The sequence below is a fragment of the Aethalodelphis obliquidens genome, unplaced genomic scaffold (assembly GCF_003676395.1).
Source record: "Aethalodelphis obliquidens isolate GAN/ISIS:26980383/991018 unplaced genomic scaffold, ASM367639v1 scaffold111, whole genome shotgun sequence".
Classification (NCBI taxonomy): Eukaryota; Metazoa; Chordata; class Mammalia; order Artiodactyla; family Delphinidae; genus Aethalodelphis; species Aethalodelphis obliquidens.
In genome coordinates, this window is record NW_020838055.1 from 2,492,483 (window position 1) to 2,517,330 (window position 24,848).

Here is a 24,848-nt window from a genome sequence, read left to right on the forward strand (position 1 = left end):
TTTATGTGTACATGGGGACATGTGGGGAGTACTGACCAGGATCCTGTTCCAAGCCACGAATCCCTGTGGTAACCCCAGAATTTCTCTCTGGGGTAAGGAGGGCCCTGTGGGGGAATGGGGTTAGACGCGTACGGCTGGTGGCCACCCTTCTTATACACAGGTATATTTATGGTGGCTTTATGGAGGGGCTGATGGAAGGCAGGACAGCGCCATAGTCCAGGCTGTTTACCCTCATCTTCCCACTGGAAACACTGTCACAGGCATTTTCCTAATGCTCTGCTGTTTAAGGAAACCTCCTAAAATGAAAACTCTTTTAAAAAGTACATTCCCTCACCAAAAAAATCTTGTTTGAAATCATGTGTAGGCAGTGTGGGAAGACCATACTAGGTGACAGATGAACGAGGACTATTTTCAGAGCTCTGACATACACCACACAACATATATAAATGCATTTCTGTGTCACACACACACACACACCCACACACCCACACACACATGCACGCAACCCAATTCCCTCAGAATCCCTGTTCACCTTCCGTTTGCATCTAGGCCAAAGCCTGAGAGGAAAAGCTAGGGCCAGTGCCTACCTGCGCCCTTCACGGGTTGGATCTTTCTCACCTTAACCACACACTGCCTTTAAAAGCTTCCCCCACCTCTGCCTTCCCACACTGGGATGGCTGATCTCTGGCCAACTTCCAAGTTGGCCAAGAACCAGCCACCCGAGTGCCAAGGATGCAGTTTCTGCCCACGCCAGGAAGAGCCAGTGGTGGGGAGATGACCAGGAAGGATGTGCAGTAGGGGAGTTGTGCGGGGGGAAGAAAGAGGTGTTCTATGTTTGCACCCTCACAGCAGAACTGCAGGGTTGGGCCCTCTGTAAGCCATGGGCAGGACGACATGACCACCAAGGGGGCAGGCGGACAGAGCCTAAAAATGAAGAGGGTAAGCAGAGCAGGACTTAATCCAGGTCAGGAAAGAGAGGAGAAGGAACTGAATGAACCCAAGGGAGATCAGGACAGGGCAGCTCTCTCCCTCTTGCGGTGGGAGAGAAGCTAGGGGAGAGGCGGTGAGGGCAGGGCTCTGTCACAGGGACGTGGAAAATGCAAGTGTGCTCTCCACATACCAGATGACAATGGTGATCTACACCATCTCTCCCTAGACCAAGACCTCCCTATGAGCCCCAGTCACCTGTGTCCCTAACACAGATCTTAAGGGTGGTACAGAGTAGCAGCATGATAAACAGGATGTCTAGATGGGAGAGAGAAAGAGCCAAAAAGAAAAGGAAATAGGAGGAAGGGGTTGGAAAAGGTAAACAGTGGGGGAAGGAGAGCAGAAAGAAAAGAGGGGGAAGGAAGCAGGGAGAGAAGAGGAGAAAGAGCAGAGTCACAGAGATGCAGGGAGGGCACAGGACGGGTGGGAGCACGTGGAACACAAACTCCCTGCTCTACAACAGCAAGGACTCGAGGATGGGCTCTGGAGAAGTCCGGACATCTGTCTCCAGGTCAGGACCACTGCACCCCCAAGAGCGGACTCGAGACAGACCGTGTCCCTCAGAACAGGTCTCTGAACCCCTAAGGCCTCCCACCCACAGGGGCAAAAGATGTCAAGTGGGTGTCACCCAGCTGTCGTTTAGGGCTCACCAGAAACACTCAGTCTGAACACATTTGAGCATCGGGGTCCCCCCGACTCCGCTCGCCCGCCAGGGCGGGGCGGCCCTCTTTCCAGGGTGCCTCAGACACCAGCGGCCCCGAGCGCATACTTACATTACCACCTCCAGGGACATGCTTAATATTGTCCTTGGAACCACACTTGGACTGAATATGGCTGTAGCTCACTTTTTTGGAGACTATCTGGACCTGGAGTGTTAGAGAACAGAAAAAACAACACAAAGGGAGAGGGCTGGTTAGAACCGACACGGGGCAGGCAGTGAGTCCACACGTGACCACGATGAGCTGCAGGGAGTGCTGTTAAAACCCCACCTTCAGCAGAACTGCTGTGGAAAAGCACAGGCCAAGGAACTGGAAGGAGCAGGAAAGGGAGTGAAAACACGAACAAACAACACAAGGACAGAAGATGTCGCCAGAGTGCTACATGGGCATCCTCACTGCTCCTGGGGGCCGGCTGCAGTTCACAGGGTGCAGACAGCAGTGGCCCCAATGCCCACTCAGCCACGGCCCACCCCCCGCCTGCTCTCTCCCCGACGCTCCTCTCTGCAAGGGTCCTGCTCATCCGGACCCGTCCTCACCCAAGGACGGCACTTCCCTTAAATCTGGGGCCTGGAATCGCTGCAGCCAGACCTGCTCTAGGAAGCAAAGGCTGTGTGGAGAAGCCTGGGGCCGCTGGCTCACGGCCCAGATCTGACGCTGATGGGAAGGAAGGGACCCGAGGCCGCTGGACCTGCTATGCAGAACCCTGGGCACCAGGGGGCACAGGCCGAAGCCACACTTCCACACAGAGCCCACTTGTCTCAGGACTCAAGAAAGCACAGTGCAATTGAGGTTTAAGTCTAGTCTTCTTTTTGATTCCAGGGTAAAACCCCTTCCACAATCCTCCAGATGCCCAATCCTGTGCCCTGTTTCATGTGTAAAGAGACTAGGCTCTGGGCAGGGCTGCAGTGAGGCACAATCTGGGGGGGGCACCTGCACAATGTGTTGTATATAAACGGCTCCCCCTGGAATGGAGCAACACAAAGGCTCAGGATCCAAGATCTGGGACAAATAATTCTTTTTGAGCCTTCTCAAGAAGGAATAGTTGCCAGCGTCCTTCCTTCCTTTCCTTAGAGCACTTCACAAATGATGTAGTAGCCCCCAAACTGAAGGGTTCTCCCCAGAGTAGAATCTATCCTGAGAAACTCCAACTGTTCCTTGCCTTCTTTACATACATCAATGATGAACAACTGGTGAGCAAACCACTTTCCTAATGAACCAGAGACCTACAGGACCTCTAGAAGCTCCCAGGAACCATGGTGCAGCCTTCCCCACCTGCCAACCATACAAAGTCCTTGCCCTGGCCACCTACCTGCCACAGATAAGGGCAGAAGGTTCCCGGGGCAAGAGGAGGGCCCTGGCTCCAGGGTGTGGAGACAAGGGGAAAGAACCTAGCATTTCCCCGCTGCATCCAGGTGACGGTGCAATCCCTATGCTGAGTGGGTTTTCGCTGGGAATCAGCATCCTAACTTTCAGTACAGAGGTCCTTGGAGAACCAGGACAAATGAAGCTATCTCCACACCCAGAGGTGTTGAGAGGGGCCTTCAGTTGAACTTGAAGGACAGGGGCTCCAGGGTTCCTATTGCTGGAAGGTTACCAGTGCCACGTCTTACTGAGGAAGAAGCTGGGTACTCTGTGTTTGTGTACATAATGGGTATGTTTCAGATCAAGGTCAGAGTGAAGGTAGTGACTGAAAGTGTTTGGATCCATTTTATCCAGCTAAATAAATATTCCCTAAAGGGCTAGTGGGCTCCTAGCTCTGTTAACTTTCAGGTTAATAGAGAATACTTTCTGATGCCTGAGTCATCAAACACAGAGGAAGGAACACAGGGAGAAGTAGAAACTAGTTAAGGATAAGAAAAAAGTGCAATAGAAGGGAAAGTGACTGAGGCTGGAAGAAACAGTTGACCATCTTTTTACCTTCAAGAGGTAAGAGTCTAAATAAAACTCACTTTCCCAGCAGGCGGTTTCTGTGCACTGCCAATTGGGCCGGCTGCTTTAGTGACTGCGTTAGGTTCAGGCTTTCGAGCTGGAGCAGCTGCCTCTGTTTTTTTCTCTACTTTGGCCTGGATGGAGATAAAGGGAGGGCAAATTTCAAACCAAGAGGACAAGAGCCCAGATACAAAGAAGGGAAGAGGGCTGAAGGGGACTCGCATCCAGGCCAGGCCACCATGCAGAAGCAGGTCACCCTTGCTCCTAGAAAAAAACCACCGATTTGCCAGGGCAGACCAAGCTGGAGGGAGAGGGGCTACAGACCAGACTTGAGACACGAGGAAGAGATCAAGACATCATTCGTGGAGAAGAGGCAAGAAGGAGGCTAAATGAGCGATTCTCTTCTGAGTGTGTACTAGGGTTTTCAAATCACAATGTCCCACCCCCCTGCCCTATGTTCTGATATGCCCCAAGCAAGCTGCCATGGTCACAGGGAGCTATTACTGATGATGGGAAGTGCCACACCCTCAGGTACGTTGGAACAGAAAATACTTTCATCACCAGACTGAGTTACTGAACTCTCCACCAAGACCTCCTGCAACTTTTGCACCATGAAAACGTAAGAAGAGCATGGGCCAGGGTGGGAAACAGGCAGGCCATCACCACCACAGCCCCAGATGCCTGGCTGGGTACGTTAGAGCCATAATCTCTTGTCAAAAGCAACTCTTGGGCCCTTATCCCAGTTTTCCATCAGTGTCTTCCAACAGCACCAGGATTCTACTTCATTTTGGACCCTCTTCAATTTTTTAGCAGCTCTGGATTGAAGCAATTTAAGTATCCTATCCTGAGTGGCGGGTGGGCGGGGGGAGGCGTACGCCGGTGGTGGTGGTTTAAGTGCTAGAGAATGAGGCAGGAGGTGAGAAGGTTGCTGCTCCCGGGACTTTGAACTTGGACTTTTGCCACCACCTTTTCACACATAAAATCCCCGTGGCTGCTAATAGTTAACAAATAATTCTGGGATGGATGCACCCAGAAAGTCCTTAAAGTGAAGCGCTGTGTCCAGCCATGCTTCTCCATCTCAACACTCTATCACGGTCCTTTGTTTAGGAAAGCCAGGGGCTCGCAGCAAGTCACCCTGGCCACAAGAGGACACTAATCCTCGTTCAGACAGACTCTCCACCCAAGACACAGCATAGGGAACAAAGAGGTGGTCCATCTTCTTTCTGCCTATCCTGCTGTTCATAGTGCAGGCGTTAGAAACAGAACAAACCAGGTTCCCGCCCAGTGTCTCTCACCTGTTCAAGGCTCAGAGGCCTCCTCTGTTTGTTTTGTAAAGCAGAACCCTTTTTCCTCCAAAAGTGTAAGCCTAAACCCCAAAATGCAGAACAGGAGAGGAGAAGAGAAAGCTCAGAGCCACCTGCTTGCTGCTGCTGGGAGGCGGAGCCCAGGAGGAAATTCCCTGACGCTGAATCCAACGTCCTGACTGCTCCCTGCATGGTGGGCCCTTTGGGCTGATGCAAGGACATGCCTGGGAACGGTGCTTAGATGTGGCAGAGGAAGAAGCAGGGGCCAGCCTGCTGAGGACTCCAAGCTCCCTGGACTCACCCGGCCTCCTCCAGGCTGGTGCTTGATGTTTTCCGTGGAGCCAACCTTGGAACGGACATTCTTCAGATCAGGGGCAGAAGCATTGGTAGCCACGCGGCCCAGCCTTGGGGCAGAGGAGCTGGGCTTGGCTGCCGTGGGCTTCTTGTCCACGGAAGGAGTCCCAGAGGGCCGGGGAGGGGTGGCTGTGGGCTTGACGCGGCTGGGAGTCACCCCTGCTGGGGGTGCCGCCCCAGGGACGGCGGCGCTTTTCTTCACGGAACTGGTGGAGGTGTTCTTTGGGCGACTCACGTCAGCTGCAAAGGTGGGAGTGAGAGATAACGGGTATGCAGGGAAGAGAGCAAAGGGAGCCTTAAAGCCATGGAAGAGGTGGGGGTTTAAATCTGGGATCCACGAAGCGGGGGATGGGGTCTTACCTGGTGCAGACTTCGTAGCCATCTTCTTGATGTCTGCAGGTTTCCCCTCAGTCTTGACCGCTGCACAAATGTATACTTTTTAACATCACGATTAACAAAATAACCTACTGAATGGCTCATCCAAAACTGAAATTCATGCATTCATTCAACAATTACTGAACTGTTTGAGCCAGGGGCTGTGCTAGTATCTGAGAATAAACTAGTAAATCAGACAGCCGAGTAAAGACCACGCCCTGATGGAGCGTCCAAGGCCAAGCACTGTGTCTTACTCTTTTCTACAGTCTTGACAATGCCTTCCCTTCTACGTGGACTTTCTTTGAATGGCCTATTTCTTATCATGAAAGTCCACGTGCTGTGGAGTTACTAAGAAAGGAATAGTAAATTCTACCTTGGAATTCATGAGAATCCCCTTCACTCAGGATTTTTCTGGATACACATACTTACTAACCTCACATGGAGATCGAGGCTATCACTTTTCAACAGACCTCATTAAGGACTGGTGCACAAGCAGGTCTGCACAGATGTCTGTGATGCCGGCTGCTGCTATGGCTGGAGCAAAAAGCCAAGGCCCCACCCTCCTCCCCACTGGTTCCCATGGGAGGGAAGCGCAGTACTCACCAGCAGGCCTCTTGGGCAGGGGTGTAGAGGGGCTCCTACTGCTTGGCCCAGCTGAGGCAAGAGTGGCAGCTGCTGTGGCTTTTGGAACAGTCTGGGTGCTCTTGGAGCCAGGCCTACCGGCCAGGGCAGAGACCAGCTTGGATGGCGAGGCTGGCTTGGATGGTGAGGCCCGCTTCTCAGGAATCTTTGCCTCTGCAACAGGCTGCTAATAGGAAAGTGGGAATAAGAGCTGCAGGTCAGCAATAGGCCGAGGAAGTCACGCCAAAGGATGGTTCCATATAAGCTTATGCCAGAAATCAGGGGTACTGTGGGTTTGGCACCACTGATAGGAAATATATGTGGCTATATGATCAAAGTCCTCCACACAACATGAGAAATGGCTATGTAGGGTGCCGTGTGATCGGGAATCAGGAAACAGGGAGTCAAACCACCTGAATCCAACCTGAACCAGTGAGAGTGAACAGCCCTGAAAATATACCACACCACAAAGTACATCTGCCTCAGGATCCCCTGCATTAAATACTTATGTATTTAAGGTATTAATATTTGACCAGAGATCAAACAAATACATAAAACAAAAAATTTAAAATGTTCAGTCAAATTCAGCCATTCTTTTGGCTAAGATGCACCCAGTGAATTCTGAACAGGATGGAGCTGCAGCTGGAAACTGCGTTGACCAAATCAGTCAGGTCTAAGCTGTAGCCCCAGGCAGGACCCCAACTCACAGTGTGATCTTGGGCAAATCACTGAGCCTCTCTGGGCTTTATTTCCTCATCTGGACAAAGGAGGCTGGAACAAAGGATCGCTACGGACCAGCTTTGATAATAAGTGATGTTAGGGATGGGAGGATGAGGATTCTGTAAGAGCACAGGGACAGTAAGAAGGGGCAGTGGAGGGTGCAGGCCTGACCAACAGAGGGAATGAGGAGGCCGATGCCACAGTTCTGACTGAAAGCAAAAGGGAAAAGCCTCTCAAGTGCAGACACAGGCCATCTGGGTCACTCTAGCTCCTCTTCCATGGAGGCTGGGCATGTAGTCACTATCAAGGAAGGGAAGGAATCAATACAGCCTGGTTTCTACAGGAATAGGCAATGAACAGACTGTTTTGATAAGCAAATATACCATGTTACTCAAGAGAGTAAGCCAAACCACAGACAAAGGGGATCCAGCTCTTATACTCCAAGAGAAATGGCCACACAGAGGGTAGTATGTTGGTGGAGACAAGCAGGATATTGCTTAACTGGAAAATCAGCTAAGGAGGTTCTCAGAAATTAAGGGCTGGCAGCCATTTAAATAAACTCTAACCCTGCAAATGCAGGGTAACGACCATTCCTACAAACGAAGGGCCCAAGCATGGTGTTAAAGAACCCTAAGGTTGGAATCAGGGGAAGTGGTCCAGCTACCAGCTCTGTCTCGAGCGTGTCGTGGGATTCCGTGCAGAGGGACTCCTGCTCTGTTTACTCTAAAATGTAAAGACTAAACCAGATGCTCTCTGGGGTCTCCTTCAAATTTTCAATACTATGAGTCAGAATAATCGGGTGGGGTCTTATATTTTGCTAGTAAGAGTAATAATAATAAAATAAGTTAGAAAAAAGTTGCTTGAGATAGAAATCTCTAAAGGATGTGATGTTCTTTAGACGTCAGGCTTTTGGCCTCAGCAGGCTGCAGAACCAGCCTGCTCTCAGAGTTGGAGTCACTCTCCTGTTTTCTCAACTATATTTTCTCCTCTGCCAGAATCACAGATCTTATTTTTTCTGAATAGTTTTTTCCCCTTTGTTTCCTCCTATAAATCTTTCTACCAAATAAGGAAAAAAACAAATTTCAGTAGGCTTTAGTTTTTATTCATCTCTCAAAATGTTTCCATCTGTTTCTTATCTAAAAGATAAATAACAGTCATCATTATGAGGCACATCACCTCTTCAGGTCAGCAGCATCTCAAAATGCTGTCTAAAAGCTGCATGGCAAAAAGACAGGAAACAAGAGTGTTGATAGAAGCCCTGAGCACCAGTGTTGGAGTTAGACCCAAGTTCAAATACAGGCTCTGCCGCTTATTAGCACTGGACTACAGAAAGGTTACTTAACTGAGCTCTGAAATGAGGATACTAAAATCCACATTATGGGTTGTTGAGAGAGAGAATTAAAAGAGTTAATGTCTATAAAGAAATCACTACAGTATGCTTCATTTTTGTTATTATTACAGAGTGAACTTCACTAGAGAGTACCCCCTCCTTCCCATGGCCTCCTCTGTCTCCCCCAGGATTTGCTGCTAAGAAAGTGTCAGGGAGGAGCTGCTGCCACGGCTCCAGCCACCTTCCCTCTGCCCCCTTATTCAAATAAATTGTTTTCTAAACATCAAGAAAAGCAGTGTCAACTGGGTAAATGAGGATCAGAAAGCTTTACGAGATTTTATAATTCCTAGTCTATACTAGGATTTCTCTGTTTCTTGGCCAGGGTTGTCAACCTAGCTGACAATTCCTAGGTTCCACCAGTTTTCTTTACAAGATTAAATGAAAACACTGACATTTTAACATGGTAAACTATTCCTCATCATGATTTTAAAGAGTAATATCGGGGCTTCCCTGGTGGCGCAGTGGTTGAGGGTCCGCCTGCCGATGCAGGGGACATGAGTTCGTGCCCCGGTCCAGGAGGATCCCACATGCCGTGGCACGGCTGGGCCCGTGAGCCATGGCTGCTGAGCCTGTGCGTCCGGAGCCTGTGCTTCGCAGCGGGAGAGGCCGCAGCGGTGAGAGGCCCGCGTACCACAAAAAAAAAAAAAAGTAATATCAGGCTGACCTAAAGGCCCTTTTCAAAGAAAAGAAGATATTAGAAAAGGCAGTCACAGATTCCACCCACCCTCTCCTCCAAGAACAATCCTGTGAAGCTACTGCTGTTCCAAACTGACCCATTTCTAAGCAGTAATGTGTGGGTGACCCGGAAAACTGAAAAACTGCAGAAGGAGCCCAGTGAGAGGTAGCCTAATGCCAAAAGCAAAGTTAAGTTACCACCTGATGCTGGAATCTGCTGGAACATAAGCTGGAAGAGCTAATCACTAATCAACTAATGGAGGAAATTCACTTCTGCGGGATGATTAAGCAGAAAGACAAATAATTGAATTTGACTGGGAATTTGATGGCGGAATTACACCAAAAATGAGTATATGATTGGCATGTGGAGTGGGGAAACTGGTTAACCAGTAATGTAAACAGACAAAGAGTGAGGAGGAGCTGGGAGAAAGGAGGAGCCAGAGCAGAGGCAAGAGTGCCTCCAGCCAGGGCAGAAAAGGCACAAAGGAAAACAGGCCACTGAATTTCATGGCTGCGTCAAAGTGATTTGCGTTACCCTTCCCCCTTTGCCCTCTCCTTTCCCCTAGTCCACCAGCCTGCTTCCATGTCTGGAAGCAACAGAGTCTGACTACCTGACCCTCGGAGGGGAAAACTTTTCCCTGGCACGGTGCTCAGGTGACTACTTACCTTGGGCTTCCCGTCTTTTGAAGGTAAGGTGGAAGGCCTGGCAGTGGCAGCAGCTGGGCGTTTGGGTGGGGCAGCCGGTGCTGAGCCTGAAGCAAGGCTCATGGGTTTTTTATTCGACCCACCAAAGGTGGTGGGAGCTGGCTGCTTAGGGAGAGAAGTGGGCTGTGTTTTGGCTTTCGATGTTGAAGTCTTTGCAGGTTGAGTGGTGGCCAAAGGCTTTAAGTTGATTTGTTGTTTTTTTTTAAAGGCCAACATCAAACACACAGACAAGAATAAAAACAAATTTAAAAAAAAAGTATAAACTGCACAATTCAAAGTAAAATTATAAGCAATGAGGATAGATGCAACTGAAAATTAGCACTCCTTTCTTCTGAGCTCAGTAAATAGTGGAAAGACACCAGGATGCAGATAAAGAAAACTGGGAATTGTTTCTTAATGACAGTGTCACAAATTCCAGCAGTTTGGCACCTGAAGATTTAAATTCAGTCGTAACTTTAAACAATTAACTAACTTTTGAAGCCTGCAATAATTCTGTGAAGAAAGTCACCAGCAGGTGATTAGGCTATTTATTATCTGCACCTCTATGAGGCAATATCAACGTCCTGTTTTAAACCCACACTAAAATGTGGCATTTGTACCTCGCAATAAGTACCAATAGATGTCTGGAGCTATGATCCACCTTAACAATCTGTGCTCCTTTTTCATTAACAGAGACTTCAGAATGGATTTCTGAATAATTCTGTAATTCCCTTTATTATTGTTGTTAAGGGAAGCAGAAACAACATCTACAGAACAGATATTCAAGATAATACGGTCAAAAGCAAAAGATTTAAAGGTTTGAGTTAGGCCACCATGGTAAAATGGGAATATAAAATATTTTCTAAGCATGTCCAAACTTGAGGAAGGACTCATAATAGCTCAGAAAAAAGAAATTTCATTTGCATGATTCAAGCAATAATAAGCAGAAGATAGTTTTTAAAAATTACAGCAGAAGACAACCCACCATTCTGGTACCTACCTTTGTTTTCTTCTCTGGGCTTGGTGGGAGCTCCTTGTTTGGAGGGGTGGTGATGTCATTTCCGGTCACACTCCCAGTAAGCCGTCCTTCTTCTAGTTTGGCTATTCCTAAAGGGGGAAAAGTTATGCTAAGCAAATGTTTTTCACACCCATTGTGAAAATGCAAGTCTTTGCAGAGACACACCACTAACTAGCACTTCATTCTGAGAAAATCCAGAGCTATGCTGCTGAAAGTGGTCAAGACTCCCAAGTCCCCCTCACTGTGACGAAGGACAGTTTTAGACTCCAGAGATTCAAGCAGCCTGTCCCTGTGGAAAAGCAACTTAACTAGGATTTGCACAAATGCTCAGTGGAAGGAAATGGCCCTTGAAGTTTCGTTTCCCTTCCCTGGAGACCGGTAAAGGGGTTCTGTCACCCAACCACTAACTCCCAGAGCACATAGGGGACAAAAACCACTTCTACTAGAGTTTATCTCTTGGAATAAAGGTTGCTAAGAGATGGGATAAGAGCCAGAAGATCATCCAATGTCCTCCCCTTCCTTCCTTTCCCTGTAAAGCACCACTTTATGGAGGATGTGAGATGAACTTGATCTGGTTCTAGCAGTGACCCAGATTTCCAACAAGGCCGAGGAGACCCATGAAATCAGATCCAGGGCCAGAAATAAAGTCTACAGCCTAAGGCTACGCCCAGCAGCACCACTGTGGGGAGGTGACTCCAGATTTCAATAGGGCTATACCAGAAAGCATTAAAATACCATGAAATTTATAACCTGGGTGTGGGGAACACCTTTCTAACTGGCACAAAATCTAGAAGCCAAAAAAGATAAGTTGGACTACAGAAAAATAAAAAGCTTCCACGTGCCCCAAAAAACAATACGAAAAGTCAAAAGGCAAATGATAAACAGGAAAAAAGTATTGAACCTCACATCAAAGACACAGAGCTTATTACATAAACTACTCCTACAAATCAACCAACTCCTATAAAGGCCGAAAAGAAAATGAACAGGAAAAATGGCCGAAAGAATATGAACACAGTTTACAGAAAAAGAAATACAAATCACTTTTGAAAATATGAAAAGATACCATTTCTAACCTAACATATTGTCCAAAAGTCCTAAAATCTCAAAGTAGCTGCTGGGGATAATGTGAGGACATACGCTGCTGGAAGTGTGTGAAATGGTACAAATCAGATGCAGGGCAGTCTAGCAGTATCTCCGAAAATTACAAGTGCAAATAAATTCTAATCCAGAATTACAATTTCTGGAAATTTATCTTAGAGATATATTCACATACCTGCAAAATAGCAAATGTGTATGGTCGTTCACCAGAGCATGGTTCCTAAAAGCAAAGGACTGAACCCAGAAGTCTGTTAACTGAAAACTGGTTAAAGCATATGGCAGAAGTATCAATGTTATCTCTGAATTTGAAAAAATAAACCATGACTGATAGGGAACGATCTCTACTCAGTGAAAAGAAAAGCAAGGCACAGAACCGTAGGTATAACATGAAACCATTGTCTAGAAAAGACAATACGCTTCTATTGCAAATACACTTGTACATGCATTTTAAAAAAGTCTTTGGAAGAACGATGATGAAACAAAACAATGGTGACTTAATTTGGGGATGGGGTGGAGGACCAGGCACAAAACTAGGGAGCGTTAGGAGGCTTTATTTTAAAACTTTTTGTTTTGAAGTAAAGATTCACAGGAAGTTACAAAGAAATGTACAGGGAGGTTCTGTGTACCCTTTACCCAGTCTCCCCCAATGACACCCTGCATAACTATAGTATACCGGGAAACTGATATTGGTACAATCTAGAGAGCTTATCTGACTTTTCCAGTTTTACATGCATTCATTTGTGTGTGTATGTGTGTGTGTGTGTGTGTGTGTGTGTGTGCGTGCGCACGCACATGCACGTGCATGCAGGTGTGCGGGTATGTAAGCAGTTCTATGCCGTTTTATCACATGTGTAGCTTTATGTAACCACTACTAAGAATCAAAACATATTAATTGTTCCATCACCACAGAGCTCCCTCATGTTACCCTTTTTTTTTTAAAGCCACCCCACTCCCTCTGCCTTTCCAATCCCTTAATCTCTGGCAGCTATTAATCTGCTTGCCATCTCTAAAATATTATTTCAAGAATATTATATAAGTAGAATCACACAGTGTCCTACTTTTTGTAGCTGGCCTCTTTCACCCAGCAACACGCTTCGGAGGTGCATCCGTGTTGTACATGAGAAGTCCACGGTGTGGCTGTACCACAGGTTAACCGTTCACATACTGTAGGACATTTTGGTTGTTTCTGGCTGTTTGCTATTATAAGTAAAGCTGCTACGAATATTTATTACAGGATTTTGAATAAAATAGGTTCATTGTTACCAAATGGAAATGCAATTAATTGTTTCTTACATGTTGATAGTGTATCCTGTGACACTGATAAACTCACTAATTAGTTCTAGGGGTTGTGAGGGTAGATTCCTTGGAATTTTCTACATAAACAATCATATCATCTACAAACACAGCCAGATTTTTTTCTTCCTTTCCAATCGATATGCCTTGTATTTCCTTCTCGTGCTTTACTGTGCTAACCAGAACCTCCAGTACTATGTTAAATAAGAGTGATGACAGCAAGTATCCTTGCCTTGTTCGCAACTTTAGGGTGAAAACATATAGTCTTTCACTATTAACTATGATGTCAGCTGTAGGTTTTTTGTAGATGCTCTTTCTCAAGTTGAGGAAGTTCTCGCTCTATTCTTTGATGAGAGTTTATCACAAATGGGTGTTGGATTTTGTTGAATTTTATGTGTTTATGATTTTTCTTCTTTAGACTTTTGATATGGATTACACTGATTGGTTTTTGATTATTGAACCAGCCTTGCATACCTGGAATAAATTCCACTTGGCTGTTGTGTATAATCATCTTAATATACTGCTGGGTGTGATTTGTTAGTACTTTGTTAAAAATTTTTGCATCTAAGTTCATGGGAGATATCAGTCTGTAGTTTGTGTGGTACTGTCTTTGCCTGATTTTGGTTATCAGGATAATACAGACATCATATAATGAGTTAGGAAGTGCTCCTTCCTCTTATACTTTCTGGCAAAGAATGTGTAAAATTGGTGTCAATTATTCTTTAAATGTATGGTAAAATTCTCCACTGAAACCATCAGAAGCTTTTTAATTAAAAATTCAATTTCCTGGGCATATACCCAGATGAAACTATAATTTGAAAAGATACATGCACCCCTATGTTCATAGCAGCACTATTTACAATAGCCAAGACATGGAAACAACCTATATGTCCATCAGCAGATGCCACGGATAAAGAAGATGTGGTGTGTATATATACAACAGAATATTACTCAGCCATAAAAAAGAATGAAATAATGCCATTTGCAGCAACATGGATGGACCTAGAGATAATCATACTAAGTGAAGTCAGTCATAAAGAGAATGACAAATATCATATGACATCACTTATATGTGAAATCTAAAATATGACCCAAATGAACATATCTACAAAATATAAACAGACTCACAAACACAGAGAACAGACTTGTGATGGCTAAAGGGGAGGGAAGGATTGGGAATTTGGGATTAGCAGATGCAAACTCATGTATCTGGGATGAATAAACAAGGCCCTACTGTATAGCACAGGGAACTATATTCAATATCCTATGATAAACCATAATGGAAAAGAATATTAAAAAAGAATATATGTATATATGTATAATGGAATCACTGCTGTACAGCAGAAATTAAAACAACATTGTAAATCAACTATACTTCAATAAAATAAAAAATTTCAGTTTCTTTAATAGCTCTTCAGGTTACCATCGTGGTTGAGTTATGGTAATTTGTGGGTTTTAAGGAATTGGTATATTTCTTCGAAGTTATTGAATTTGTGAGGATAAAGGTGCTCCTAGTATTCCCCTATTATGCTTCTAATGTCTGTAGTGATATCCCCTGTTCCTGTTATTGGTTGGTTGTGTCTCTTTTTCACCTTTGTCAGTTTTGTTAAAAGTTTATCAGTTGTGTTGGTTTTCTTTAAGAACCAGCTTTTGGTTTAATAAACTTTCTTTTCTGTTTTATTGTTTATAATTTCACTGATCTCTGCTTGTTTTGGATTTATTTCATTCTTTTTTTTTAGTTTCAGAGTGTTGATCTGAGACCTTTTCTCTTTTCTAATGTAAGTACTTAGTGCCACAAATTCCCCTCTCAGTACTGCTATAGCTGCATTCAACAAATTTTGACATGTTCCTTTTTCTTTTCCTTTGGCTGCGCCACAAGGCTTGTGGGATCATCCCCCAAACAGGGATGGAACCCCAGCCCCGGCAGTGATATCGCCGAGTCCTAACCACTCTACCACCAGGGAACTCCTGATATGTTCATTTTCATTCAGTTCATTGTATTTTTAAAATGTCCTCTGAAAACTTCCTCTCTGACCCATGGATTATTTAGAAGTATACTGTTTAATTTCTTAGTGACTGAAGATTTTCCTGTGGTCTTTCTATTATTGGTTTCTCATTTGTTCCATTATGGTCAGACAATATATTCTGCATGATTTCAATCGTTTAAATGTATTGAAGTTTGTTTTATGACCCAGGATCCATCTTGGTGCATGTTCCACAGGCACTTGAAAAGAATCTACAAACAATAAATGCCGGAGAGGGTGTGGGGAAGAGGGAACCCTCTTGCACTGTTGGTGGGAATGTAAATTGATAGAGCCACTATGGAGAACAGTATGGACGTTCATTAAAAAACTAAAAGTAGAATTACCGTATGACCCAGCAAGCCTACTACGGGGCATATACCCTGAAAAAAACATAATTCAAAAAGACACATGGGGCTTCACTGGTGGCGCAGTGGCTGAGAGTCTGCCTGCCGATGCAGGGCACACGGGTTCAAGCCCTGGTCCAGGAAGATCCCACAGGCCGCGGAGCAACTAAGCCCGTGTGTCACAACTACTGAGCCTGCGCCCTAGAGCCCACGTGCCACAACTACTGAAGCCCACGCGCCTAGAGCCAGTGCTCTACAACAAAAGAAGCTCACGCACCACAACAAAGAGTAGCCCCTGCTCGCCACAACTAGAGAAAAGCCTGTGCACAGCAACAAAGACCCAACGCAGCCAAAAAAAAAAAAAAAAAAAGACACATGTACCCAAATGTTCACTGCAGTTCTATTCACAACAGCCAGGACATGGAAGCATCCTAAATGTCCACTGACAGATGAATGGATAAAGAAGATGTGGTACATACATCACACACTATGGTACATATATACCACATCCGTATATGGCTGGAATATTACTCAGCCATAAAAAGGAATGAAATTGGGTCATTTGTAGAGATGTGGATGGACCTAGAGTCTGTCATACAGAGTGAAGTAAGTCAGAAAGAGAAAAACAAATATTGTGTATTAATGCATATATGTGGTATCTAGAAAAATGGTACAGATGAACATATTTGCTGGGCAGGAATAGAGAACGGGAGGGTGGGATGAACTGGGAGATTAGGATGGACATATATACACTACCATGTGTAAAATAGATAGCTAGTGGGAACCTGCTGTATAGCACAGGGAGCTCAGCTCGGTGCTCTGTGATGACCTGGATGGGTAGGAAGGGTGGTGTGGCGGAGGGGGGGGGGTTTGGGGTTGGGAGGGAGGTCCAAAAGGGAGGGGATATATGTATACATATAGCTGATTCACTTTGTTGTACAGCAGAAACTAACACAACATTGTAAAGCAATTATACTCTAATAAAAAAAAAAGAATATTCTGCTGTTGTTAGGTGGAATTTCTATAAATGTCAAGTGGATGCTGTTGTTTGATGTTACTGTTAAATTCTTCTTTACCTTTACTAATATTCTGTCCAGTAGTTCTATCAATTGCTTAGAGTGGGATGTAGAAGCCCCCAACTACAACTGTGGATTTGTCTATTTCTCCTTTCAGCTCTACCAGTTTTTGTTCATTGTATTTTGTGTGTGTGTGTGTGTGTGTGTGCTGCGTTGCGTCTTCGTTGCGGTGTGTGGGCTTCTCATTGCAGTGGCTTCTCTTGTTGTGGAGCATGGGCTCGAGGGTGCACGGGCTTCAGTAGTTGCAGCAGGCGGGCTCAGCTGTTGTGGCTCACAGACTCTAGAGCGCAGGCTCAGTACTTGTGGCGCACGGGCTTAGTTGCTCCATGGCATGTGGGATCTTCCGGGACCAGGGCTCGAACCCATGTCCCCTGAATTGGCAGGCAGATTCTTAACCACTGCGTCACCAGGGAAGCCCATAACTTCTATTTCTTTGCTGAGATTTTCTAGTTCCATTTGTTTCAAGAGAATTTGTAACTTCTTCTTGAAATAATTTTATGATGGATTTTAAAATCCTTTTTGTATATTAGCAGGTAATCACTATTTAAATTTAGTGTGCAGGTAGTTTCAATAACAATTTAGTTCCCAGGGCCCTTGTAGTGCAATACAGGCCTGCTGTGTTTTTCTGGTTCCATGAGGCTGTCACTCAATCCCTGCTGGTGTTGCCTGCAAGGGCTCAAGGCACTTCCCTGGGACAGATGGTTTCACTGGGTGGGGGATGAGTGATGCTGGACCCACGGAATGCAGACTTTCTCCTGGCCTGATTTCTGGCTGCCTGATGCTGGTGGACTTCCTGTTTTGAAGCCACTGGGAGCAGGAAGCACCTAACTGGCCTGATGATGGAGGAAAGAGTGTAGCAGGAAACCTACCTACCTTTCCTTCTGCTACTGGGTAGAAGGCTGGTGCCGCTGGTCACCTAGTGGGGACAGGGGATGAGCTTCCCTGCCACTGTGGGTGGATCAGGCCTGCAACTGCTGCCAGGTGTGAAGTGCACAACAGGTAGGCCCTGATGACCTCTGCTGACACTGTACCTGCGAGAAGATTGAGTCCACCACCACTGCTGGATATGGGGAGGGAAATAGGGCTTCCCCGTTCCTGGTCTTTGGTCAAAAGAGAGCAGGTTTTTCTTTCTTTCTTTTTGCCTTTTCTTTTTCTTTTATCTATGCTTGTTGGTGATTCCAGGTTGTAGACACCCTCCAGTGCCCAGACAAGGACACGTGGAAGATTAAAAAGAAAAGCCAAGGGAACTCACTGCACTGTCCTTCCTCAAGTCCTGAGCCCTACCCAGCCTGCCCTCTCCCTTCTACCTTTCAGATTCCTTTTCTGATTATCTGGTGCATTCTTTCCAGAGTATTTAGCTGTATTTAGAAGAGATGAACAGGAAAAAGTGAATCAATGTCACCTTCTCTTGGAAGGAGATTTTCTAATGTATAGCATTTTGTACTTTTTGATGCTTGAAACCATATGCATTTCTAGTTGAAAACGGAATTTTTTTAGTTTTAAAAATATAAAGAAAGAAAACCACCCCCACCATGCAAGGTATTGGTAACGCCTCTGTTATAGAGCAAGCTGAAAGAATATCTCACCAAATGTCTGACTTGTTGCCACTGGCCACTGGCATCAGACCACCATGAACATTTTTCAATAAGCACAGGATTTTTCAGCAAACAACATGAACACTTCATGAAGTCTCACTGCTTATGATATAAACATGCAACATCTCAACCTGCACAAGTTAAGTGTCACCCAGTGAAAAATGCATGACCGCCACATAAGCAGAAACCATAGTCTTCCTCCCAGATAGTGCTTCTCACCATGAGCCTCCTCCTTTGCTTCCGGGGTATATACCAGCCAACTGCTAGAGACCACCACCCAAATGTCCCTACATTTCCACAGAAGAATGTTCACAAAGAACACAAAACTGCTCCCTTCTGTTGCATCTTTCCATTATTTGTACTACTACTTGCTGGAAAACCCAGGCTCAAAATCACAGCATCATTTTTAACTCCCCCCCGCCGCCCCCCCCCTTCCACACCCAGTTTTCAAGTCCAGTTGATTTCGCTTCTGGTATACTTCCCCTATCACGTCCTCAGTAGTTCACCTTTTACTACTACATGTATCCAACTGTCATCATGGGATTTTTTTGCCTTCAATCCTCTGTCTTCCAGTTTATCTTTTCTACTGAGAACAGGTGAATCCTCTCAAAGCCAAATTTGGGCCACTTTATTTATTGTCATAGGCAGTCAGGACAGTTTTTTGAACATGGGAGTAAGGTTTAAACAACTCAGGGAACAACTAAGCTTGGGTTCCAAACAACTTTCTAGATTTGTTATCCCATTATTTCTTGCCACAGATGTACAGATGGCTTTGGCATATTTGCTCAACCCACATCCTTCTCCAGAGGAGCCCCAGATGAAGTGGGCAGCTCAAAATGGCCAAGACTGGTGAAGAAGGTTTTGGTACCTGGCACACAGGTGACTGGACCAAGCTGAGACAATAAGATATACTTACTCATTCTTTCCCTAAAAGAAAGAAAATATGAAAACTATAGCCAAGCAACCTTGGGTTCCTGAGATATAAAGTAGGGCACAGAACCCAAAACCATGGCAACCAATGTCCTGTACAGACCAGAGACACAAAGGAAGCAAAAAGTAAGAGACGGCAGAGAACAGTTTCCAGAAGGGAAGAGAATGGAACACATGTTCAGGGCAAAGCAGAGGTCCTAAGTGAGACACACAATGGCTGTAGCTGGGCTACACTTCCTGAAATAGGATTCCCTGAGATTGTCAACAAATAGCTTTTTATAAATTTGAGTTCCTATGACTGTGTTTCTGTTCTTTGAAACTAAATAATAATTAAGAGAAGCCCCACAAATACTCATCATTGTTCTTTTACCTAATGTGAGCTGTCTGAGCTTCATACCTTTGCCTGGAAGGCTTTCCCTCCACTTTGTTAGGCTTCCAAGGCCACCTCCTCCCAAAAGTTTTCATGATTCACAATCCTCTCATACAACCCCCACCCCCCGACCCCTGCCACCCCAACTAGATCACAAGTCGTTCGAGGATAAGGACAATATCCAGGGCCTAGGTAGTGGCATATGATAGGTATGGTGAACAATGAATCCTTATATAGCTTTATCTACATAGAGTTTAGCAGTCAGCATTCAAACATTTATTAGGTGAACAGATCAGTGAGGTTTGTCAGTCATCTGACATTTTTTTCCTACCAGCGTGAACTTCTCTTAGTGTGAACTAGGACAAACTTGTTCTGAAATAAACAAAAATCTTCACTCATTACCACCTAGAAGGTATACGGCACTGAACTGGGCACCTGGGGATCAAGCAAAAGATGAGACAATCCTATCCAGGAGGCCCTTACAGTTCTGCTACAGTTAGAAGGAAGCGACAGCATAGGACACCTGAGTCTTATCATCTTGGAGTCATAAGAAATCATGGAGGAAATATGACGCTTTTTTGCCCACCTCTATTTAAAAAAAAAAAACACGCCACACACCTGCCAGTCTTCAAGGGTCCTTTCCACTTACCCTTCCCCCTAGAAAATACCACTTCTAATATTAAGAAAAAAATGAGTAAAACATTTTTGTAAAAATGTACTGAGAGGTATAAATACTAGAGGAAATGGTTCCTAGGAAAAGAGGCTATTTTTATAACAAACAAAACACATATTGTAAATCTCCATTAACTAGCTTGTGAATCACGGTCCTTTGTGCACAAACTGGACTCAGAGGAAAACAAGCTTTTGTAAGACCACCAACAATAAGACCCGTGGAGAGCTGGGGGTGGGGAAGAGAAGAAAGGGCCAGGAAGAAAGACAAAGCGGCAGCCGCAAGGACCGCAACATTTAGCTGTTTATTAACCACAAGTCTCTCCACTGTCCACTTTCCCTTTCTTCCCCTTCTCCCCACAAATCCTCCTAACACACATATACAGAGAGAAAACTAGAAGCAAGACCGGGTCAAACATGAAGAACAGGAAAAGAATATTAAATAGCCAGCTTTAAAAGGCTCTTTTTCAGCTTGAACAAAAGCAAAACGTTCTCAAAAGCAAAACGGAAAACAGAGCTTGCATCCAGGCTGCGCTACTTAATGAGAGGAGGTTAGTGCTGATAAAGCCATTGTGAATCCACAGTGACAGATTTTCAAGCAACGAAATCAATCAGTTGTGATTGGATGATTTAGGGCTCGGGAATCATCTGGTTCAAACCAACAGGGAGCTGAGGGGTGGGAGGATGGGGGGAGGGGTGGGCAGGGTGACATGAGGTCAAGTAAGGGGCTCTATGTCTTACGCCTACCCCTCTCTGATGGGATTCAGACCACACCCTCAGTCCACACCATCTGTCACACCAACAGACGTGCAGGTTGACCCAGCTAGAGTCACTTTGTGCACTCTCTCGCATCACTCTCCCCAACCTTCCGATGCAAGGGAATTCAGCTTTCCCTGGGCAGTCATAGACTCCAAGCAGGAATGAGCCGCCTAACGCTCCTGCCGGTAATCTGCCACTTTGGTTCCTTCCTTGCCGTCTGCTTGTTCCCCATGGAGACAAAATTTAGAAACATACCATCACGTGGGGTCTCTTCACACAGGAACGATGGAGTGCTCTGGGTTGTGGTGACCTCAATTTCCTTCTTCCCTGCCAGAACTGTCTGTCCTGGCCGTTTCTCACCTCCTCGGCAGACTTGGAAGCATGAATCCGCTCTAGTTTCACTAGTATCTTCTTGTCCTTTTTCCTTGCTGCTTACTTCAGGAATCTGCTCCAGCTTACCATGGAGATAGAACCCAGCAGTGCCCAGTTCCCTCTTCCCAGAGCTGCTGCTGCTGCTGTTGTTGAAGTGGGTCAGTTCTTCTCTCCTCTTGGCCACTGGTTCCTCGCAGTTGAAAGGAGGTATCTCTTCAGTAGGCAGAATGGGCAGTTCTCCAGGGTTCAATTTGTGGCTGGCTGTCTGTTCCTCAGCCACCGTCATGGAGCGCCTAATGGCAGGAGCCCCCAGTTTTTTGGGTGTGGGACTCAGCATTGGGCTACTGGTGAGGAGTAGCAGGCCAGAAGAAAGCTCTTCTTGGGCGGGAAGTTCAGGATACTTATCTGCAAGGTTGACAGCTGGGGGGACTGAGAGATGAGAGCACTCAGACAGGGCCCGGCGCATTGCCTTTTTCTGCTGGGGGGCTTGGTCAAGCAAAGCCCCCTCCTCGGTAGAACTCAATTTCTCCAACTCCTTATCATGGTCTTTGATATGAGAGCTGGCATTCACATAGTCCGGGGTGAACTCGACCCTAGTGATTGGTGGAATGGCAGTGGGTGAGTGCGCAACAGTGGGGGCTGGGTGGGCTACAGCCACCGCTAGGGAGGACTCATATTCGAGCTGCCCAGAGCTATCACTCACCACCCCAATCACCCGGCAGCCAGCAGGGATGCCATTCTCCTTTCCTGGAGTTCCTTCCCTTGAGTGCTGAGGGTCTTGAGCCACTGACACGGGATGGAAGTTGGGGTTCCAAACACTGGTTTCCTGCTCCTTAACATACTGGGTGGGCATGTCAGCAGCCCCAGGGAAATGCAGATCTGGCTGGCTCTCTGTCTCCGGCACATTCTTCCCTGCCACCGTCCCCGGAACTATAGTGGCTTTGTTTTTGTCTGGCCCCTCTCTGGGTCCCAGATGTAACTCGGCCGTCTTCTGGTGCACTGAGTTCCCCTCCAAGGGATGGCAGCTGTCTGCAATCACATACCTGCTCGCAAGGTGACCCGAGGTGGCTTGATACTCCTTGTCCTGCGCTTCAATGCCGAGCTCTTTGTCTAGCTTCCCCTCAAAGAAGCAGAGCTTATTCTGCTCCAGGAAGCTGGCATTCTTCACAAGCCCGTCTTTCAGCTGCCCGTCCATGCTGACATTCAGCCCGATCTCATTCAGCTTGCCCTCTGTCCTCTGCCACTCAAACCCAGCTTGGCTCATTTCTTTTGTGGAATCCACCCAGCACTGTGCAGGCTGGCCCTGACAGAGCTGGCCGGGAGTGGCAGTGCGTGAGGCTGGCTGCCTGTGTGAGAGCGACATCGCCTCTTCCACGGCTCTCCCCGCTGCTCCTGGAGCTCTAACACCACCTATGATCACAGAGCTGGCAGTGACATCACACCAGCATTCATGACTAAACCTGTCTTTCGCCCAACACTCCTCTCTCCTCAAGCAGTTGGATGATAAATGTATTTATTAGTGTGAAAGGAACGAAGGAAGAAGGAAGGAATGAATGAAAAAGAAAGAGAAAGCAAGGAACCTGCTCCTTTCTGCACAATCGAATGCCACTGTTAAACTGAAAATGTAATTTCCTGTTAACTGGCACTCTGTTTAGATCTGCAATTTAAAACACGGGATGGTGCTAATCTGGGTACTGAGGATAGTAATGATGCCGGCTTTCACCAGTATAGACACGTGTGTACCCACACACTCGCTTATGTGACACTATGCCCACACTTCCACTGTCACCTACTCAAAAAACTGTTTTAAAAATAAGACTGATTTGCCAATCCTAAGCCATAACCCTTAAAGAACAAAGACTCCAAAAATCTGCTCAAAATTTCACTTAAAACAAAGAACCTTAATGTAATATCAAAATTGGAGGCATTCATTTCTCAGAGGAAGAGTAGTTTTGTTGTCATAACAACTTATCAAATTAACTTGAAAACTGACTTGCGTGAGTCCCCAAAGCCCAGTGAGAGCTCCATCTTGTAGCTCTGCATTGTGCAAGAGTCTAATAAGTGGTTCATTTAAAGGTTTCAGTGATCAGCACTTTGGGGACATGTAACCAAGTTGTAAGACACTTGTGTGACAATACATCCTCGCATTTTTACTCCTGCCCCGATCCCTCTTAGTTTCTTGGACAAGATGTGTCTCTCCCTCCTACACCAGCCCTGCCTGCTCTTTCCAGCCTGCTGATGACTTAGTTGCCACGGGAACACACTGCAGCAGTTCATCTTCCTCCGACCTCTAGGACTTAGGGACCTTGGCTATCTGTGGCTTGGGGTTTTAGCCGCCCACCAGAGCCCACTGCCCCCATTTAACTCAGCATAGTCCTTTGCTGCCCTGAGCTTTGAGTTTACAAACAGTACTTTCAGGATTGAGGTACCCACAAGAGAAAATTCTTGAAAAAAAAGTTACACTGAAAGGATAGGAAAAACTCTGCCTTGAACAAAGCTGATTTTTGTTGCCTAGCCTGTAAGTCGCTAATTGAAGTAACATAGGATATTGTGAAAGTCTATCAAGAATACAAGAGAAGGGCTTCCCTGGTGGCGCAGTGGTTGAGAGTCCACCTGCCGATGCAGGGGACACGGGTTCGTGCCCCGGTCCGGGAAGATCCCACATGCCGCGGAGCGGCTGGGCCCGTGAGCCATGGCCGCTGGGCCTGCGTGTCCAGAGCCTGTGCTCCGCAACAGGAGAGGCCACAACAGCGAGAGGCCCACATACCGCAAAAAAAAAAAAAAAAAAGAATACAAGAGATGGGTTTCCCTGGTGTCACAGTGGTTAAGAATCCGCCTGCCAATGCAGGGGACACAGGTTCGAGCCCTGGTCCAGGAAGATCCCACATGCCGCGGAGCAACTAAGCCCATGCACCACAATTACTGAGCCCGCGAGCCACAACTACTGAAGCCCACGTGCCTAGAGCCCGGCTCCGCAACAAGAGAAGCCACCAGAATTAGAAGCCCGCGCACCTTGCCTCAACTAGAGAAAGTCCGCGTGTAGCAATGAAGACCCAATGCAGCCAAAAAAAAAGTGAAGAGATTACCAAGGCCCAGCCCAAGAAAGCTTCCTTAACTGGAGCCTCTGTCCCCATTACTCAACTTCTCTACTTGCTATTCATACCCTGCACATAATATTCTCAATTCCCAACTAGAGCGCAAGAACCAACCCTAATATGTTTCCTGCGTTAGCATCAGTACCTAACACAGAGCTATGTTCATGGTCAGGAGTGGCAATGTTGCAAAGCTGGAAAAAATGTGAACTTAACCTCTGTCCTGAACATTAACTGAACTCATATATACCTCTCCTTCCCCTTGACCTTAAGTAGCTTAGCAGCAATACATGCGAAAGCACAATAAAGGTTCATTAGCAAGAAACTAGGGTCACCTTACTCTTCAGCAAAGCTCTCACCAAGGAAGAGCAAGGAAGGATGTATAATAAAATGAAAAATGAAGGTGGTGCCAGGAGGGTCATGATTCTAATTAGTAATGGGAAAAAATAA

At 46.1% G+C, this 24,848-nt stretch overlaps 2 protein-coding genes across 12 annotated transcripts in view; both read right to left on the minus strand.

Moving 5' to 3' along the window:
• MAP4 (microtubule associated protein 4) overlaps window positions 1-24,848 on the minus strand; it is a 170,612-nt gene that overhangs the window by 8,822 nt on the left and 136,942 nt on the right. For 6 of the 11 annotated variants that reach the window (XR_003430893.1, XM_027097069.1, XM_027097065.1 and 3 more), the window contains 7 exons: window positions 10,759-10,865; window positions 9,741-9,956; window positions 6,272-6,476; window positions 5,654-5,713; window positions 5,241-5,533; window positions 3,656-3,769; window positions 1,761-1,853 (listed from right to left, as the gene is read on the minus strand). Coding sequence is in view for 10 of the 11 variants with exons in the window: in XM_027097069.1 (XP_026952870.1) it covers window positions 1,761-1,853; window positions 3,656-3,769; window positions 5,241-5,533; window positions 5,654-5,713; window positions 6,272-6,476; window positions 9,741-9,956; window positions 10,759-10,865 (1,088 nt within the window). In the remaining variant the exon portion in view is untranslated. The remainder of the gene's footprint in view (window positions 1-1,760; window positions 1,854-3,655; window positions 3,770-5,240; window positions 5,534-5,653; window positions 5,714-6,271; window positions 6,477-9,740; window positions 9,957-10,758; window positions 10,866-24,848) is intronic. The other 5 variants (XM_027097066.1, XM_027097072.1, XM_027097067.1 and 2 more) reach the window with 4 other exon arrangements.
• Window positions 16,996-23,950, minus strand: LOC113615061 (uncharacterized). The gene has a single exon (XM_027097087.1). The coding sequence runs from the start codon at window positions 22,667-22,669 to the stop codon at window positions 21,077-21,079; it is 1,593 nt and encodes a 530-aa protein (XP_026952888.1). The 5' UTR covers window positions 22,670-23,950; the 3' UTR covers window positions 16,996-21,076.

Excerpts from the sequence above, each read along its gene's own strand:
- LOC113615061 (XM_027097087.1), bottom strand. The coding sequence starts at position 22,669 with ATGTCGCTCTCACACAGGCAGCCAGCCTCACGCACTGCCACTCCCGGC.